The following is a 19,598-nucleotide window of genomic DNA, read 5'->3' as shown; positions in this document are numbered from 1 at the left end:
TGCAAATAAAATATTGATTTGACCAAACAACCAGTACCATTGCCGTTTTTTATTCATTTAATTTAATTTTTAACATCCATCCATACACATATCCCATTTCCCATTATACCCCTACAAATTTGCCCACTTTTTCAAACACAAAGGGGCAAAACAGTCACATAGAAATAAGCAGCTGGCAAGGCAAATAAACCCCAACCAACCACTTTAATCTTTCTCTCTCTTCAAAATCTTATCTCTGCATAAGCTACCAGATCCCATCATTTGTTTCCCAATCGCATTCATAAACTCTTTCTTACATAAACTCTCTCCCTTTTTAAACCCTCAATTACAAATTCTAACATCAATTTCTTCCCGCTCTCTCATCACTCTCACTCTTTTCTTCAATTCCATTCAATTCAACTCCAATTTCTCTTAGATCTATCAAAAAAATCACACAAAAAACATTCAAAATTAACAAAACCTAGTTCTTATTTCTAATCTTCATCGATTTCTCTCAAATCAAACAAAATAAGGTCTGATTTGTGTAATAAAACTATAGATCTAATTTGTTATTACCTAGATTTTGACTAATTACCATTTTCCCCCAAAAATGGGTCTGATTTTGCCAAAAATTTGTCTTTTTTTTCATTCTCTTAAAGATGATGAATTTTTACAACCTAATTGGTTTTTTATTTTTTATGTTTCATGTTTATTACAAAATTAGAGATCTGGGTTTGTTTTATTTTATATTTTTTTAAATTTTTTAAATTGAGTGAAGATTTTGGTATTGATTAATGTGGAAAACGGTGGTTATTGTTGATTTTCGGTTAATGGGTTGTGGGTTTTTTTTTTAATTTTATTTTTTATGGTTTTGTCATTTGTGTGATTTTGTAAGGAAAACTGAAGGTTTTGATACTGATTATGATGGTTATTGTTGATGGACAGATTTTAAGACTTAATAGGATACACATTAAGACTTATTAATAGGAGCCATGGCTGACCAAGGATTAGAAGGAAGCCAACCTGTGGATCTATCAAAGCACCCTTCTGGAATTGTGCCTACTCTTCAGTGAGTATCTTTGAATTGAATGTTTTCTGACTGGTTACCTTTCAATCGTAATTACAAGCATGAGAAGATGGGTAAATGTGCTGTCGCTGTGTGTTTTGTTTGATTCGAATGAGTGATATATGAGAGTTTGAGCTGTGGTGTGTTATTTGGGTGTGCTCATTTGCGAATTATAGTTAGACCCCATGTGATATTGAGAATACTCCTGCAAATAATAGTAATAATAATAATAAAAGTAACTCTTCCCTAACGTGATTACAGCTACCAAAATTTAGCTTGCGTCTTAAGCTTGGTTCCTATGAGTATTAGTTTTTATCGATATTCGGGCTAAACAAACTATCTTGCGTGAGAGTTATCTATACATGGTCATTCCTGTTTTTGGTATTTATCATTTGTTAGAGCATATAGTTTGATAAGTTTTACTGATACCAAGGTTTTAAATAGCCGTTGTGGTCGCATCTAGGATTTCGCGATTTTGGTTGTTATGGCTGCTGCGTTACGAAATACGGTCGTCGCGATGTGAATTAATCACAATATCGCACAAATCTTATTAAAATTATTTGTACTATAATATATGTATAACAACTTAAATATGAGATAAATGTCAAGTTTTGAACTAGGAAAGAGTTAAAAAGTTATAACACTTAATTCATTTTTATTCATATTTCTACTAAAAATGTGATTTTTATTCATTTCTATTGGAAAAAATAGAAGCCTCTATCTATTAGCGTTTTGTCGCGGCCGTATTGCGTTTCTCGTTGCGGCTGTATCGGTGTTTCGTTGCGGCCGTATCGGCGTGATTTTTTTTCACCATATAAAAATGGTAACGGTAGGCGCCTTTACCTTTTTTACACTACTATTATAAAGGCTATCTATGTCATATCTCTAGCCAATGTGGGACTTCTAACAGTAATGGACCTTTATTTAAAACCTTGACTGATACTGTTCTTTTTTAGGGCTGTGCTTAGCCCAATAAAAGTTTATGCCATTGAAGCTTAGTGCATGAGATTTGGTAAAATAAAAATGTTCATAATGGGGAGTAATTATATTCCAATTGAAATTACTTGTTTCTTCTATGACAAACTCAAAATATATGCACAATATGCTTGATGCAGAAATATTGAGATAGTTTAACAATTGCATATATATATGCACATTATAAATTTATTGTATCTAAAAATGTGCTATTTGTATATGCTAGAAATATTGTTTCAACTGTCAATTTGGACTGTAAGTTGGAGCTGAAATCAATTGCGCTTCAAGCTCGTAATGCAGAGTACAATCCCAAGGCAAGTTTTGTTTCTTAATTTAGTTTCACCAACATAAATATGTGCGCATCACATATTTTGTTGTTGCACAAAAATTTCAAAGAAGGTTTACTTGGTTTTTGTTTAGTTGTGGAGTTTGGTCTTCTTGGCAGTCTTCCTATCTGGTCCAGAGAGGCTTGGTTGATCTATAAGATATTCTACCAATATTATTATTGAAGCCAACCACTTATGCACTACATTTTGTGATCTGAAATCAATAATCATTAATAAAATAATTAATTTACATGCTTGATATGTTGTCATGCTAGTTAGTCCTTTTTCTGCAGTGCTGATGTTTGTCATTTAAACCTCTGCAGCGTTTTGCTGCTGTGATTATGAGGATCCGAGAACCAAAAACAACTGCACTTATTTTTGCATCTGGCAAGATGGTATGTTCCTATTGTTGCATGTGGTACTCCTGTCTAGCTTAGTTGCAGTAGCTTGATACTTGATTGATGTTTAGTTTTGGTGCCCGAATCAAGACCTGTATCGTCAGAGCTGGCCTAGACTTTAGGATCCATTTAGCCACTGTGGGGTAACTAACCGAGGCGGTGATGTGATGGCTAGTGTTGTCGGAATTTAATTTTGCCAGAGATGGGTTCAGATGAGCTGACTGCAAATGGAGATATGTAGTAGACCTGTGATTGGGCACATGCAACTGTGTTGCTGTAGTGAGGCGACCCTCATAGTGCTAGACAGGCAATGAGGGTGGTCATTGGCTAGGAGGTGAATGCCAGCCCCCCACCCCCGCGGATCTGTAGATATGTGATGGAACCGCGAAGAGGAGAGAAACAAAATGGACGGAAGAAAAAGGGTTTCTCTTGCTAGGCATAGATACCGGGTTAAGAGGGTATAATGGAAACTCCAATATTTATCGTGCATAAAAATTAAAATGAGGAAGCTATTCTATTTATATTGGACCACATTCTTTACTGCCTTTTCTGAGGGCCTCTATCACTACTTGTGCAATAACATTATTTTAGCATGTTACTTGTTGATGGTTTCTTTTTTTTTTAATACATTTTTAAATTTAATTGCTATGGTTAGGTCTGTACTGGAGCTAAGAGTGAGGTACAATCGAAATTGGCAGCAAGGAAGGTAAATTGACGTTCTTTTTTCTCTAAGCTCATTCGGCCTTTGTATTATTGAAGTTTCTCAAGTTGAGGATCATTAGACTGGAGAACCTTGCCATTAATCTTAGATTGCTTTTGAGCATATTCCTTTTTGAGTTTTCAGAAAGAAGCTCCTTAATCCAATCGAGGAGGATGGCTGGTTTTATTAATCTATTGTTCGCATATCTGGCTTAACATGATGCACACATATTTGTGAAAATTTATACTTCATAGTATTATCTAATTTTTGTTTTCTCCTTCAGTATGCTAGAATTATCCAGAAACTGGGCTTCCCAGCTAAGTTTAAGGTACTACTACTCATTATCGCTTCATACAAAATTATTTTCATTTTTCCACCCATCACTACATGGGTTGTGCTTAATAATTGATTTATTCCTTTTCTATTGTAATTTAGGATTTTAAGATTCAGAACATTGTTGGCTCTTGTGATGTCAAGTTCCCCATACGGCTCGAGGGTCTTGCATATTCCCATGGTGCTTTTTCAAGCGTAAGTATGGCATGAAGCTATTATTTTCTGTTTCTCCTAGTGGATTTGATGGAAAAATGTCTCTCACTAGTATCATCTTAGATGATTAATATGCTGTTTCCTTGAATTATATTCCTGAATTCTAGTATTCTTCTGAAGGCCGCACCTACATTAGAGGCACCAGTATCAGAAGTGTTAACCATGGAAAACAAATATTTGAATAATACAGATGCAAAAAATCCTGATTTCCATGACAGCAAAACAATCACAGATCCAATTATATTTTATATTTTATCATGTAGAAGCTCCTTTGTTCTTAAAAGGTCCACTGCAAAATGGTTTTTGTAGATATTTTATATTTTATAATTTCTTTCTACTCTTGAAGTTTAGTGAATGATAAATGTATGTTGAACTTGCTTGTTCCTGGTGATAGTATGAACCAGAGTTGTTTCCAGGACTAATCTATCGAATGAAGCAACCCAAGATAGTATTGCTTATATTCGTATCTGGGAAAATTGTTCTGACAGGAGCCAAGGTATTGGTCTTGAGATATTCTTATTTAATTTTTTTATTTTTACCATTTTCCTACCACATTGGACTAATGTTTTAATCTCCATTTGTTTAGGTGAGAGATGAGACTTACACAGCCTTTGAGAACATATATCCAGTGCTTACTGAGTTCAGGAAAAACCAACAATGGTATGCACATGACACTATATCCACTACTTTTTCAATTGGCATTGGATATACATGTCATAATCATTGGATTAGGGTTATAATCAAATATATAATTTTGTGTTTTGTTTTTCTTTCTTCCATCAGCTTTCAGATTTTAATTGCATGTCAGATGCAGACCTCAATTTTTAAATTGAAAGATGAAATGCATCATGTAGATTTTGTTTTGGCTTTGCATATTTGCGCGTAATCTTAGTGCTGATGAATCTACAAAAGTAAACCAAAATCAATATTAGTGAGCATTTTCTTGGTATTATATTGTGGAAGCTTCCTTGCAGCTCAGTCCAATCTAGTGATGGCAGTTGGATTAATCCAACAGTTGTGAGAATAACTCTCTCATTCCTAGATTATTCCAGCTGCTGACATTTGGCTAGACGAGCTGTTGGGCTTCAAAAGATTCATTCTGGTTTGACTGAGTGTTTCCTGAAGATATTTGCTAATGTCATGGGATACTTGCTATTAATGGCAGATTATTGTCATGATCAAGAGCAAGGTTTTCCGGCAGAGAAGACTGTGGATTGTGGGCTTGATTGAGCTGTAAATATTGAGACAGAAGATATTTGGAATGAGATAAACGAAAGCCGTTTTTGTTCTGCTTGTGATGGATCTTGTTGTAGTATAGTTAACAAACTATTGTATTGAGTTTCACATTTCAAAAGAAAAAGGATTTAAGAGCCTGAAAAGGAAGAGAAAACAAAGTAGAAGAGCTTAATGGTAATTAGCTGAGTCCTTTTACTGTTGTTGGCTACCTTGATTATATAAGTAGGGTAACTTACTTTCATCTATAGTATAAATAAATTTGCTGATATGACTGCTGAATGTTTTGTACAATGATCAACACCATAACTCAAGTGGTTATGAATTACACCTTGAGCCATCAAAATTTCTAAAGCTTAGAATCATGTTAACCTATACAAGCTTATTAGAATGAAAGATAGTAAATGAAAATGTGATAAACCAACTTATTAGAATGAAAACGTTGCGCTTAAGCTATACTTGGGCTAATCGAGAAGAATTGCACCATACTGCATTAATGTTCATGTTGGTCTTCCGCACCAAGCACAAGGTGCCTGTTTTAGGTCGTATGGAGGTGTAACAGTTCGGACTGAATCAATTTTCAGTAAAAAATGTTTGAACGGATGAAATTTACACTGGTTTGGTTTGCTTTTTAATGCTTTTCAAGAGTGGAACTGAACAAACTAAAATGATAATTAAACTAAACTCAAATTACAAATACATCAAAACTAAAATTCAATTCATTTTCCAACTTGAGTGAGTGTTTCTATTGGGTCTGACCCTAGACTAAAATGGTATTGATAAGAGGTTCGGTTTATCGTTTTTAAAATTGAAAATTGAAAATCAAATCAGTTTGGTTTTCTTCGGTTTCATTTGATTTTTTTATTAAAACCAAACAAGATTGGTTATTTTTTGGTGTGGTTTAGTTTGTAAGTTTGATCAGTTTTGTCTGAACGGCTTACACCCCTAAATGTAGGTGATGAGTACACAAGATTAACAAAAGATGGTAAACGAAGCTGATAGAGAGGAGACACAGATTCACAGGAAACATAATAGAAATATGAATAATAGAGGAAGATGTAAAATTGTGATCCCACGATGTTGCATGCGCAAGGTGGTGAAACTGTCTAACTCCTTTTTCTATTATTTTATCTTTACTATCATTCTAATGAACATTTCTGAAACCAAGATCTTTGAAATTGGAATTCATCATCCGAATTAAAATGTATAGCGAAAGAAAACTGAAATTCAGACTTTTGTAGAAGCACTTTTAAACTGTAAGTGCTTTAGCAAGTAATGATTAACAAATTATTGAAGTGGTAGATGTAGGAGAATGCAATTTGTGAGCTTTACCAATACAGCAAGCAAAAGGGTTAAACAGTTATCAACTACCTATTTACAATGCATAAAATGAATATATCATTAACATATGGATTTGCAACTAGTATAGTTAGTTTAGAATTACAACTACATTATGCAGTAACTAGGAAGCAAGAGTAGACCCCAAAGCTTCATTGTTATGTAAATCCCTGTAAATCAACACTAGTGTCAGTAAATGGGAACCATGGTGAGGATTAACCGTAAATTTTTTAGAAATTGAAACATGTCAAAACATGATTTCGACCTCTTGGAAGGTGCAATAATAGTTCATTGACCATCAGAAGGTATTATCCTTTAAAATTTAATTTTTGTTTATAAAATTTCTTACTCGTTCATTTCAAATGTAACAGGTTCTACTCCAAACTTTTGATGCAATGTTGAGCATAGGTTTTGCTTAAGGCATTTGTATTGTATGCCAACTTCAAGAAAAAGTTTGGAGGAAGTACATTAATCAGAGACTTGATGCAAGATTGACACCAGGAATTAAAAATGCAAACGGAAAAAACTAGAGCGACTAAAAATATAATAAAAAAATGTAGAGACTTTGTCGAAACTATGTCATCCTACATGGCGTCTACCGTTAGCCTAATCACTCAAAGTTGACAGCAGGACTAAAAATACAAACGGAAAAAACTAGAGGGACTAAATATATAATAAAAAAAATGTATGGACTATTTATCGAAAGTCCCTAAAATATAGAGACTAAAAACATATTTAACCCTTTGTCAAAAAAAAAAAAAAATTTAACCCTAAATATAAATTCGAAGTACACAATCTTCAAATACACTTTATAAGTCAAATTTACATGAAGTTAAATTTTTTGTAGTAGGGCACATTTTCAAAATAGTAAGATCTATTTTAATTTCAAACAGTAAGAGAGAGAGATGAGAAAAATGTGTTAATACTGCTTTGAAAAAAGTGTTCAAGGGTACATTAGTATGTTTTTTCCATCGACAAATATCTACATTGTATGATATGATTGGGTGACATGTAAAAATCTTTTATACTATTAGTGCACAGCCATTAAACTCAAACAAAAATGAAGGGAAAAAAACACTGGCTTGTGTTTTAAAACCCAGGTAGGATCACAGCCAACTTTGCGCACCATGTGATCAAAGATGCAGCTCGATTTTTAAAATTACGAGACATAGAGAAACACGACTATTTTCATGTCATGTAGGTTAATTTTCCATACAAGGCTTCAATTGAGGCTGCATATTTGAAGATCATGACAACAGGGAATGCAAAGGCACCATTCTCCAAAGACAAATTTACTTCAAAATGGGGGCACCTCTCTTTGTTGCCATGCATCCAACATTGTATTCCTATCAATGCTAATGTCATGTAAACATCAATCTCCCCTCATAAAAGAAGGAAGATATAAATTGTAAACTCTTCCCCCACAAGAAGCTACACTATAGCCTCAACAACATTTGTGTCTACATAGATCCTCTTACCCTGTCACTACTATCACCTATTTTTAATCAAATGACCAAAATGACTGTACATCAGAGGTTGGCTGTAGACCTCCATTAAGGGAACGAGAAACAGATGATTTCCCTGTGCTTTCCGCTGAACCATGTATAGGCCATTCCTTTCTGCAAGGTAAACAAAAATAACCTGTTAAAATTTATCAGTTCAAATAAGCTTAGCTTTTTTTTTAAAAGAACAAACACATCATAAGAAAAGGAACGAGACCAAAACATCAACTTAAATCATCTAGCAAAATAAATTTATATCAGGGGAGGACATGTTACAGAATCAAGAAGAACACATCCAAGACTATATCAGTACAAACATCAAAAGGGTCACAAAAAGCCTCACATGTTACAGAATCAGGGAAAAATAACATTTCCAAGACAAAGTCAGCACAAGCAGTCTAATGAGTCACCCTATGCTCAAAATGCATACAAGACATGCATACTGCGTCAATATTTCGGATGCATTAAGAGGATTCCCTTCACTTTCACTTTTTATTATGATCAATTGTTTCTTTATTTCTCAGTTCAACAAGGCAGCAGTTTACTCTTTATACAACTTAAGCTGCAAGTTTATCAACAAAGTTCTATCTAGAAAGGTATATCAAATTTATTACAAGTTTACGACAAAGACTTATCAAATTGACATGGTTGTACAGTAAACAGCATACAAGATGCAAAAAAAAAGAACGCACTACACAGTACAACACCACCCATAGTAGTCAATCCCAGATGGCAAAGCTGAGTGGCCGAACTCAAAACTGGGATAGCGGAATAGCATATAGCGGTATGACTGCTATTTGAATATTTATTTTTATCTAAATAATTTATTTCTATTATATATATCCCAAATAATTATTTTTAATTATTTTTACGATTTATACTATATAAATCCAAATATGTTTATACTAAAATATGTTAAAGTAATTATTTTACTATTAGGATTGTTATTATTAATATCTGGTCTTTTATTACTAAATAATATAATTCTTATTTGATTATGTTACTTTGATATTATGACAAACTAATGATGTGATTTATATATACATAGAATGACCCAACATGTTTATTTTCGCAAGTTAGGCCTGGCCTCAAGCCCAAATGTCTTCTTTCTTCTTCTGCTTTAGTTTTGACCTAGATAATACAGATCTCAAACACTGCGCTGCCACTGCTGCTGTGTATTCTTCTCCATGCGTGTTTTCTGCTTCTTCTACTTTTACTTCTATTCTTCACTACCTCCTCCTTCTCCTTCAAATGATTTAATTTTCAAGGGCCATGTCGGTTTTTTACAAAATCGCATTCTCAAAAATTGAGGTAATTTTGAATTTAACCTTGAACATACAAAAGCGGGCTTGACCCGCAATGAACGGCCATGACCCGCTCCGCTCTGATCCACCGCTATCCCGGCTGAAGCGCCGCTATCACTAACTGCTCCGCTCTCAGCCAACCCATAGCGGCGAACCACCGCTCTGCCGCGATCCCGCAGGATTAACTACCCTGACACCACCAACTAAATCATTTTTTTGTCCCATTCCAATACAAACCAATAATTTCACAAGTAAAAGAGCGTAAGATACAAATAAATTCACTTAATCATTCGACTTTTTTTTTTTGGTAAAGTAATCATTCGACTTTTAACTTGCAACTAAATCCATATTTACTCAATGACAACATAAATCCAACAATGCATTTGCTTATATATGCATCCAAAGGCATACACAAGATTGGTTTTCAATCAAACAGTTATCTATCATATGCATCAATATGTGGCCAATGGACAACAGAAAAACGCCAAAATTAGGGAAAATAGAATGCAAGCAATATACTCCTTTTGACACACTCTACAACACATAGTAGTTGGTTAATTTTCAAAAATTTCAACGTATTAATTAAAAAATAATCCATTTACAACGTATTGACATACCTTTTAATAATGAGCTGATCATAAGAAATGAGTTGAAAAGAGTGTACAAATCACATTAATTATTAGGGAATTTTTTTTTTGGACTCAATTGTTAGGGAAATATTTAAAAATCTGAGATTCTATAACACCACATTGAGGCCATCTATTTCAATTTACATTATCTAGTATCCCTATCAATTGACAATTCCTTATTCTTCTTTGAAGAAATACAGGCTGGACATGACAATTGACAACATAACAGTTTAGAAGCATATACCTCTAAGTCTAACTGTCAAGATATTACCAACAAGCATCAAGAGCAGTTCATTGTCATTTAAAACATGAAGCTAATTCTAATTTAGAAGCCTGTTTTCTATAAGGAAGAATTATAATTTGATGCATTCAATCTGTTCAAAAATACTCTAAGCAATATGCACTTTAGTTCCAGAAACAGCTCAAGACCACACTTAAAATAAACACAGCACATAATACTTAGACATATTCATTCATGTTGAACTATTTTTGGTTGTGTCATATATAGAGAAATATTGCAAGTCAACAAAGCATGATAAATCTCACTAGAAATAGAAAGATACAAAATATCCCCACCAATCAATCTTTACAGCTATACAATTCATTTGGGAAAATAAAATAAGGGAATTGGTTTACTCATTTATTAGCCAAATTGCCAAAACAAGTTTCATAAACTTAAAATGTTCATATATATAGCAGGGACTCCGCATTAGGTAAATGATAAAAAGAAAAAGTATAATAAGTCAAATAGTTATTACTCACTTGGACCAACTGTTAGCCGGAGAACCCTCAAGTACATGGTTACTAGCAGATCCATTGGGACTTCCATATATAATTTCATTTTGTGTAGCTCCCTCATGGCCATTAAAGCCACTTGAAAATGGTGGGAATAAAGTACTTTGTGACCATGGATCATAACTACTTGAATTTGTAACAGGGCTTATGTTCCCGCCACTCTGACCATTAGGAAGAAAAACATTTTGAGGGGAATGAGTATTGGAAATCATGTTATTGTCGTTGTTGAAAAGGGAAGCCATAGTCTTCTGAGCTGATGGAAGCATAAAATCATCCTTGTTTGGCACATTCCTTTGTGAAGATAAAAGCCAACTTCCTGGGCCACCTACCAAGCCTAAACCTTCTTGACCAAGTGGTGAAGTACTCCACATCTGCCATGTTCCCTTATCACTTGCAGTTGCATCATCTGCAGGAGAAGCATGCTTTTCCCGGGACAATGGAGACTCAATCGGAGATAGCTTATTGAAATCGGAACCAGCAGATATGTTTTTTAAAGAGTGAGGCTTTGCTAATTCCATGTCTGTCCCAAAGCCAGTTCCCAAGTCCAACTGAAAATTTTCAAGGGACTCTGAAACAGGCCCAAGCAAGGAAGCTGGATCTGGATCATAACATGGGTCTTCAAAAAGCTCTTGCTCATCATGTCTAAAATCATGTGATGTATTTCTAACAGGAGAGAATAATTGCTCAATTGCAGGAGAAAAACCTAAACTACTACTAGTTGATCCACCATTTGGATGGGTGGAAATATTAAATGGTGATGGAAGACCAAAGTGAATTGGATTATTAAAAGATTGAGTAACTGGTGACTGGCCAGATGACTGAGGGCTTTTGGATTCTGCTTGAGTTTTGGAATTTGGTCTACATATGACATTTGTATTTGAGGATGGTGGAACAGGAGAAGATCGAGTAAATAATTGATGCCATGACATTTTAGGCGCCGTCCATGGCTTCGGTTCTGGGAGTACCTGCGGAGAAAAATCAAGTAATTTATATTAAATAAAGCATCATATAATTTTGTTAACAAATCTCAGAGACCAAAAGTTTCGAATGTCAACAAACACATTGAATGTCAGCATAACATTTTAGAAAATAATTTCTTAATGTTCCAACACCAATTGATCTTCAACAATAACAGTATTATGAAACGACAGAAAATAAAACAGATAGCAAGGCAACTTACAGAGTGATTGATATTCCTATCATCTCCGTTCGAATTGGTTTTTGCAGTTGGACGTTCAGGAGGACAAACATCTCTCTTGCTGGCAGCAGTATGAACATGATCGACAGAACTGTTGAACTTGGTTTCTTTCACCATTGTGGCAGGACTATTAGCTCCCCTTCCAAAACCAAATGCTTTTGAAGAGGACAAAAATGTACCCCGCATGCGATCAAGGTACCTGGTTCCAGTATTTCCTCGATTATAATTGTTTGTAGTCACATTTTTACTATGTGCATTGTCTGTACTCTGTCCTTTGCCACTATCTGACCCAGATTTCTGATGCTCTCTACGATCATTTTCACTTTTTTTCTCAACATCACGCTTCCGTTCACTTTCCTTTCCGGCTTTTCTTTCCAATTCTTCCACATCAGAGTTACTCTTACTAGACCCTTTATCTTTATCTTTTCTTTTTTCCTGACGCTTCTTTTCAGTTTCCTTCCTGTTATTTTTCTCCTTACTGGGATTTAATGATCTCGTGCGATCCTTTTCAGCTTCCGCTTTTTCATCTCTCAATCTCCTACGCTCCTCCACTAACCTTGCAACCTCCTCCCTCTGTTTTCTTTCTTCCTCTTCCAAAAGTTCTTTCTCCAGCCTTGCCTGCCTTTTCTCCTCAGCTTTCCTGCGTGCTTTTTCCCCTCTACTCTCATTGAGACTTTCTCCATTCTCACCCCGTTTTGCTAAGAGTGCTCTATGTTCAGCATCCGATGAACATTCTTCCCTTGAACTAATTCTAAAAATCTTTCTCCAGAGCCATCTAATGCTCAAGAAAAAAGATGTTAAAAGCTTACAAATAAAAAACAAAATACCGGAATACGACCTCTCTGTTAAACAATGCTCATCTCCTCCAAAAAGACCAGCATTCTCATTTGTCTTCCAGTTGCTAGGATTGCCTGGAATAGAACCCCCAATCCAGTTTCCATTATCCAGCCAGTCCTGACTACACATCCATCCACTTTTACCAACCAACTCCTTAACTATGCCAGAATTAGAAATCGCAAACCCCGGCGGCAAGTCTAAAGCCGGTCTCTTTGAAACATGCCCACAATACGAACACATGAACCTACCCCCACCAGGGTTTTGATCCCTATAGGGATTATAACAGTTGCGGCATCTCCTTGTAGCTGTTTTCCGCAGCTTCTGCATCTCTAAAGCCTCAAACCTCTTTCTCTCCCTAAGCCTAGCATTCCTCCTTACCCGCCAAGCCGACAACTGAGGCATCAAAATCTCATACCAAAATAAAGTAACCAACAACACAAACACACAAGCCAGACGAGGTGAAGTAATCTCAAACCGAAAGGCCGGCGGAAGAAGCTGAGAAAGTGCCCATAAACCGATTAATGGAATAACCAACCATGGTAGCACTGTAGCAACCCGGCGAGACAACTTCTGAATCACACACAGTATACACATTATCCTCTAACCCTAATCCTCTTACCTATAACCTCTCTTTTTCCCAAACAAAAATCAATGTTTTTCAAGAAAACCCTAATCCTCTTAACCTTTCCTTCTCCAAATAAATATCCAAGAGAGTTTCAGAACCCTAAAATCTCAAACCTAAAAATCATAAAAATAAATAAAATAGAAATGAATAAAATTAGAATCTGTTACCACAAATGGAAAAATAGAAATGGAATTAACCTATTGTAGAAGCTAATGCCTCAAAAGTTTAACAAGAAAATCGAATATTTAAGAACTGTGAAATAAAAAGTACAAAAAAATGAACGAATTTGAGGTTCAGCAATGGAGATTGTGGCATGAATCGAAAGGAAAGGAGAATGGGAATCGAAAGCTTACGGATTCGGTGGCGACGGTGAAAATGAGAAGAAGAAAATGGGAGCGAAATGCGATTGAGGGAGAAGCACCTGAACGTGTTCGGAGCTGGACTCAACTCGGACGATTCGGGTCGGAGCCTCCGTCGTGGTGTTTGGGTTCCGCAAAAGAAGAGAGAGAGAGAGAGAGAAAGAAACTATGCGCGGAGAGAAGAGAGAGAAAGAAGATAAGAAGAGAGAGAAATAGGGGTAAAAAAAAGAAATTAATTTTTTAATGGATAAATATATTTTTCTTGCTGAAAAATTTAAGTATTTAGATTTTACTTGCTGAAAAATGTAAGTATTTAGATTTTATTAAATTTTTTCTTCTTTTGTTTTTTTCTTCTAATTTTTATTTTCATTTTAAAATTTTCATAACTTTCTTTTTTTTTTACTTAAAATAAACGATATTCGTTTATCGAAATTGATAGAGTACATCGATGATGCAATACAAATTTAAAGTCGATAAAAATAAAAAGGATAAATTCACGAACAAACTCACAATATTCATGTTAACAGCATAAAACGATAAATTGCATAAGCCTACCGATTTAAGTATGACTATATCGAAGTGTTCGAAATATTCATGTCTCTGAATCTGAAGCGTTGATAACACCAAAGTCGACATGAATTGAATTTGCACTAGACCGAACTAATGCTTCAACCTAAAACAAATAAACATCGCATAAAGACGGTACAACAAAATATACTGCACAAAAACAGAACAACAAAATACAACTTTCTTTTATAAAGTGGGATTTTTGTCTTTCTGAAAAATGCAAGTATTTAGATATTAGATTCTATTAAATATTTTCTTCTTTTGTTTTTATTTTCTAATTTTTATTGTTTTTAAAAAATTTCATATTTTTATTTTATTTTATAAAGTGGGATTTTGGTTTTTATGTAAAGTGTTTTTCTTTAGTTTGATTTCATCTCTCTATAATTGTTTTGGAGCTTAGTATTCATTTAAGGATTGACAAAGAAAATGTATTTTAAGAGTGAGAATTTTTTTCAAGTAGGTACAATTTAACATATCATAACAAAACATAACAAAAACATATTTTTTAATAAGTTAAAAACATTTAGGTATCAAGGATTGTATAAACATTTCAAATAAGTTGGCGCATTTAAAAACTCTCATCATATACTTACATCACATATTAATATAAATAAATAAGAAGAAAAAAAAATGTACATGGGGGCTAGACCTTATCCTAAAAAGTAAACAATATAAAGTAGTACGGAATAATCATCCCTACAAAGGAAATTCACAAAGAACTCGAGCTTCCGATTTGCCAAAACCCCCACCCAGTTCATAGGGACGTGTAAGATGTTTCACCCATAGAACAAGTGTTATATGGTTGTCCAACACTCCGAGCCAATTGTTCTATCTTCTTCTTTTGGCTTTTAGAAATAACAGGGTGGAAGGCTTCTCTCTTTTCTCCATCGCTGTCCAAACTTGTTTAATCACTTGAAGGTTTGCTTGGACCACCTCATCAAACTCATCATCCGGCAATATCACAATGTTTTGCTTTGTATCAGGTATAGCACGAGTGGAGGCATCAAACTCGTTAGCCATCGAGACTGCAATATTTACCAGAGTGAAAGGTTTTCCAACAGCTTGCTTCACAAATGCTACCTACGTATCTGGAACACTAGAGGAGTTATCATTCATTACCTCATATTCTTGGTCCAAATCTTCATTAATAACAGTAACATCAGCCACATCATTAGTGGCCACTTGTTGCAGCACCGGATCATCGATTAGAATATCTCCACGAACAATGTCATCCTGAACATTATTCAGTGTCATACTAAAGGAGGTTTAATGTTGGACAACAACTCCATCATCAGTATCCGGAATTGCGCCATTATCATTAACTGAATTTTTTAGACTCTCATGTGCTTGTTGGCGTTCCGCTTCATGCTCCTCATTTTGCTTATTTTCCTCATGTGTTCATATCAAATTGGATTGCTGATTTTTTTTTTTTCACTTCAGCAAAAGTGTAGGTAAGGCATTGTCCTTCTTTTTTTGGTATGTACTGCATGTTCGCAACTTCCTTCTTCATTGTGATAATCTTGTTGCCACGATTATTAACCTTCGCTTCAGACGGTTTCAGCCAGTTTACAAGCTTGAATACTATGTACGGATTAAAAGCATTAGTCCACTTAGAAAGCCTAAGCACCCCGGGTTTGAGGTTTATGGTTCCCAAAGACCATGCTAAGCGCATGTCCTCAAAGGAGACAAACTGAAACTCATAAAATCCTCTACCTAGAGAAATCATCTTCCATTGATCCGCAATCTTCCATATAGTGGAGAGTTTACCTGACATTTCACGGGCAGTCAAGGGCAATCCCCTTTGTTCATAACAAGCCTACCATGGAGGTTTTTCTTGCAGTTAGCGAGACCTTTTTCGTATTCATATTGGGTAATTTTGATACAGAGGTCGTCGCCTCTAATGGTTTGCGCAAGAAGCTGACTGGTCTTGACATCACAAGCATCGTTTAAAACCTGAGCAAAGGAACGGTTGAATGCCGACGGAGAGGGCTTCGCAAGAACTGGAGAGACCAAACATGGCCACAAACAAATGTCCATCATGGCCGCGTTAGTCTGAAACAGACCTGCACATATTGATTTACTCAATTGAAATAAACAATGTACTACTTGTTGGCTACATTTTCTTTTCTACACCTAAATATCATACCCACCAATTAATAGCAAAAACAATACAGTGCATGCAAGGAAGACTTCATGTGCATCATAATGATTGCAATGAGGATTAAATTTTTAGGAAGAGATGAAAACTATCGATGGCCAATTTTTTCTTCCCATTTTTAACAACCACCTATGGATATTTAGAGGTTGACCTAGCGCGCAAAAATTAAAAAACTCTACAAGTGGCGCGCAGAGATTATAAACCTCTTTATGAGTGGCGTGAAAAAATTATAAAGCTCTTTATAAGTAGCACATAAAAATTATGAATCTCTCTATCAATGCTTGGAGGTCGAAGTATCATGCAAAAATTCTAAACCTTCTTATAAGTGGCGCGTAAAATTTATAAACTTCTCTATCAATATTTTGATATTGACCTAGCGCGAAAAAATTAATTTAAAAAAAAAAAAACTATCTATAAGTAGCACACATAAATTATATCATCTCTATGAGTATCGCGTAAAAATTATGAATCTCTCTATCAATATTTGGAGGTTGAAGTATACACAAAAATTATAACTCTCTCTATACGTACTTAGAGGTTGATAATTTTTACTTAGAGATTTTAACTCTATAAGTGGCGCGCACAAATTATAAACCTCGCTATCGATATTTAGAGGTTGACTTGGCGCGCAAAAATTAAAAAACTCTACAAGTGGCACGCACAAATTATAAACCTCTCTATCGATATTTAGAGGTTGACTTGGCGCGCAAAAATTAAAAAACTCTACAAGTGGCGCGCAGAGATTATAAACCTCTTTATGAGTGGCGCGAAAAAAAAATTATAAAGTTCTTTATAAGTAGCACGTAAAAATTACGAATCTCTCTATCAATGCTCGGAGGTCTAAGTATCACGCAAAAATTATAAACCTTCTTATAAGTGGCGCGTAAACATTATAAACTTCTCTATCAATATTTTGATGTTGACCTAGCGCGGAAAAAAAAAATTCTATAAGTAGCACAGATAAATTATATCCTCTCTATGAGTAGCGTGTAAAAATTATAAATCTCTCTATCAATATTTGGAGGTTGAAGTATATACACAAAAATTATAACCCTCTCTATACGTACTTAGAGGTTGATAATTTTTATGTAAAAAATTGTAAACCTCTTTATAAGTAGCGCGTAAATTATGAATCCATCTATCAATACTCGAAGGTCGAAGTATCGTGAAAAAATTATAAACCTTTCTATAAGTAGAGGTTGAAGTATAAACATTTCTATTAAATTTTATACATGTCACAGGTCTTTGAAGGTTCAACTACAAAATTTGACGTGACTGAGCCATTCAACAATATGATGGTTCACTTTTGTATTGTACTTATTATGATTTGGTTTTTAAGTTTGTTTTCTCTTTTGGATGTAACCTTTCTATAAGTAGAGGTTGAAGTATAAACATTTCTATTAAATTGTATACATGTCACGGGCCTATGAAGGCTCAACTAGAAAATTTGATGTGACTGAGGATGTAACGATTATGCAATGTACTTCTTGATCCTATTATCAATGATTATATGAATGATTTTAAATTTCATCATCTTAACGTACTACTCATGAAAAAAATTGACCAACTTAGTTTATATTATTTGAGATGCACATCTAAACATTAGAAAATTAAATCAAGTGTGCTCTTAGGCAAAAATTTAATTTTATACATATCATGGGTCTTGAAAGCTCCACTATAAAATTCGATGTGATTCTTCACTTGAAATTGTAAGCGTCGAACAATATTATATCACATACACCAATATTATATCATATCGTTTCAGAATTAATGAAATTGTAAGCGAGGATGATTAATGAGTTGAGCCTCCATAGGAATGACTACTTGAAATTGTATGGGGGTGATGATCGTTTGGCTTATATCACAAATGCACTCTTGCTATCAAAGAGAAAGACTAGGAGGCACGGTGTTGCATTAATCGAAAAATGGTTAACGTTTCCGGATATGGGGCATATTGTAGCCACTGTTTTAGGTAAAGTTGTCGTGAAATTGACGAAACAAGGAGCATCTGAGACATTTTTCTCATTGCGTGGCATCCCATCATCTAACCCTTCTTCACTAATTATTTGTCTTGGAGCTATCCCCGGTCATTATATCTATGTCAAGTTGAAAGATGATTGTCCGATACCTCCGACGTGCATTCAGTGGAAGAGCCATTGTTCTGCGGAAGCTATTGTTTGGGAGTCATTTTTTGTTGCTCGGCAGGCTAAATTTGATAAACTTATGAAATGAAAGATAGTCGACAACAAAAAGAATGTCCGGGTTGGTTCTAACTCGAATGATCCAATTGAGCTTTGATTTGTTTGGTAATGATATTATAATTAAATTACCTAATTCCCATGTGTTTATGACTAATTTCCTTTGCTCATAGTATCCATGATTGATATATATATAATGATGCTCCCTCGAAATGATTTCCGTATGCTTATGACTAATTTCATTGGCACGTTGCATCCATGATTGATATACACATGATGCTCCGCCGAACCCGTGCAACGCACGGGCAGCCATCTAGTTACTACTAAAGGTAAGCATTCTAATTGCACCTGACCTATTGCTACTAACAACAAGACCCACTTTCTCATATCTCTTTTTTCTACTGTTTTGCTAGCCCATACCCCCTTTTACGCGCTACATAGTCTTCGCAGCCCACACTTTATTTTCTCTAATTTTCTTTTTCTCTATTTTTCTCTTCTTATTTGATTTACTAAAAAATTTCTAAATTCTATCTAATTAATTTCCCCATAAAATTTCTATCCTAATCTCACGTAATTAATTGAGTGATACTTAAACACACAAAAACTACTAGATTATAACTAAATAATTAAATAATAAAATACTAGCATATTATATTCTAATAAAAAAAAAGACAATTTCTAAAAATTAGGGTGTTACATAAGACACCCCAACAACTCCTCTACAACTGCTGCAACTCATTCTTCATTGATATCTAGGTGTGAAGTGCATAAATCATCCTTAATAAAAAGGTAGACTTGGCATTGCACGTCGTCAAGTGTAATTGTTATTTCACTCATGGCATGTGAAATGGAGATGTCTCTGGGT

General features: G+C 34.7%; 3 protein-coding genes across 4 annotated transcripts; 2 read left to right on the top strand and 1 right to left on the bottom strand.

Annotated features, from left to right (window-relative positions):
* Window positions 1–221: 221 nt before the first annotated feature.
* LOC123890685 (TATA-box-binding protein) lies at window positions 222–5,505 on the top strand. Its single transcript, XM_045940343.1, has 10 exons — window positions 222–512; window positions 925–1,048; window positions 2,247–2,334; window positions 2,670–2,741; window positions 3,400–3,450; window positions 3,728–3,772; window positions 3,880–3,972; window positions 4,385–4,486; window positions 4,577–4,650; window positions 5,156–5,505. Coding segments are annotated over exons 2-10 (603 nt in total). The 5' UTR covers window positions 222–512; window positions 925–971; the 3' UTR covers window positions 5,157–5,505.
* A 1,962-nt stretch (window positions 5,506–7,467) lies between these two features.
* On the bottom strand, window positions 7,468–14,030 carry LOC123889847. 2 transcript variants are annotated; one of them, XR_006802653.1, is made up of 5 exons: window positions 13,805–13,993; window positions 11,972–13,564; window positions 10,759–11,756; window positions 9,392–9,557; window positions 8,056–8,180 (listed from the first exon to the last, which is right to left on the bottom strand). XR_006802653.1 is itself a non-coding variant. In XM_045939351.1 (4 exons), the coding sequence occupies exons 2-4, from the start codon at window positions 13,418–13,420 to the stop codon at window positions 8,063–8,065; spliced, it is 2,565 nt and encodes an 854-aa protein (XP_045795307.1). In that variant the 5' UTR covers window positions 13,421–13,564; window positions 13,805–14,030; the 3' UTR covers window positions 7,468–8,062. The 2 variants fall into 2 exon arrangements, 1 of the variants encoding a protein (XP_045795307.1); XM_045939351.1 differs by lacking the exon at window positions 9,392–9,557 and having other exon boundaries at window positions 7,468–8,180; window positions 13,805–14,030.
* A 4,293-nt stretch (window positions 14,031–18,323) lies between these two features.
* Window positions 18,324–18,767, top strand: LOC123891876. Its single transcript, XM_045941750.1, has one exon. The coding sequence runs from the start codon at window positions 18,324–18,326 to the stop codon at window positions 18,765–18,767; it is 444 nt and encodes a 147-aa protein (XP_045797706.1).
* Window positions 18,768–19,598: the final 831 nt, after the last annotated feature.

Source organism: Trifolium pratense, linkage group LG6 (genome assembly GCF_020283565.1).
Source record: "Trifolium pratense cultivar HEN17-A07 linkage group LG6, ARS_RC_1.1, whole genome shotgun sequence".
NCBI classification, from domain to species: Eukaryota; Viridiplantae; Streptophyta; class Magnoliopsida; order Fabales; family Fabaceae; genus Trifolium; species Trifolium pratense.
The sequence above is the reverse complement of the archived record's forward strand: the minus strand, read 5'-3'. Positions and strand labels throughout refer to the sequence as shown.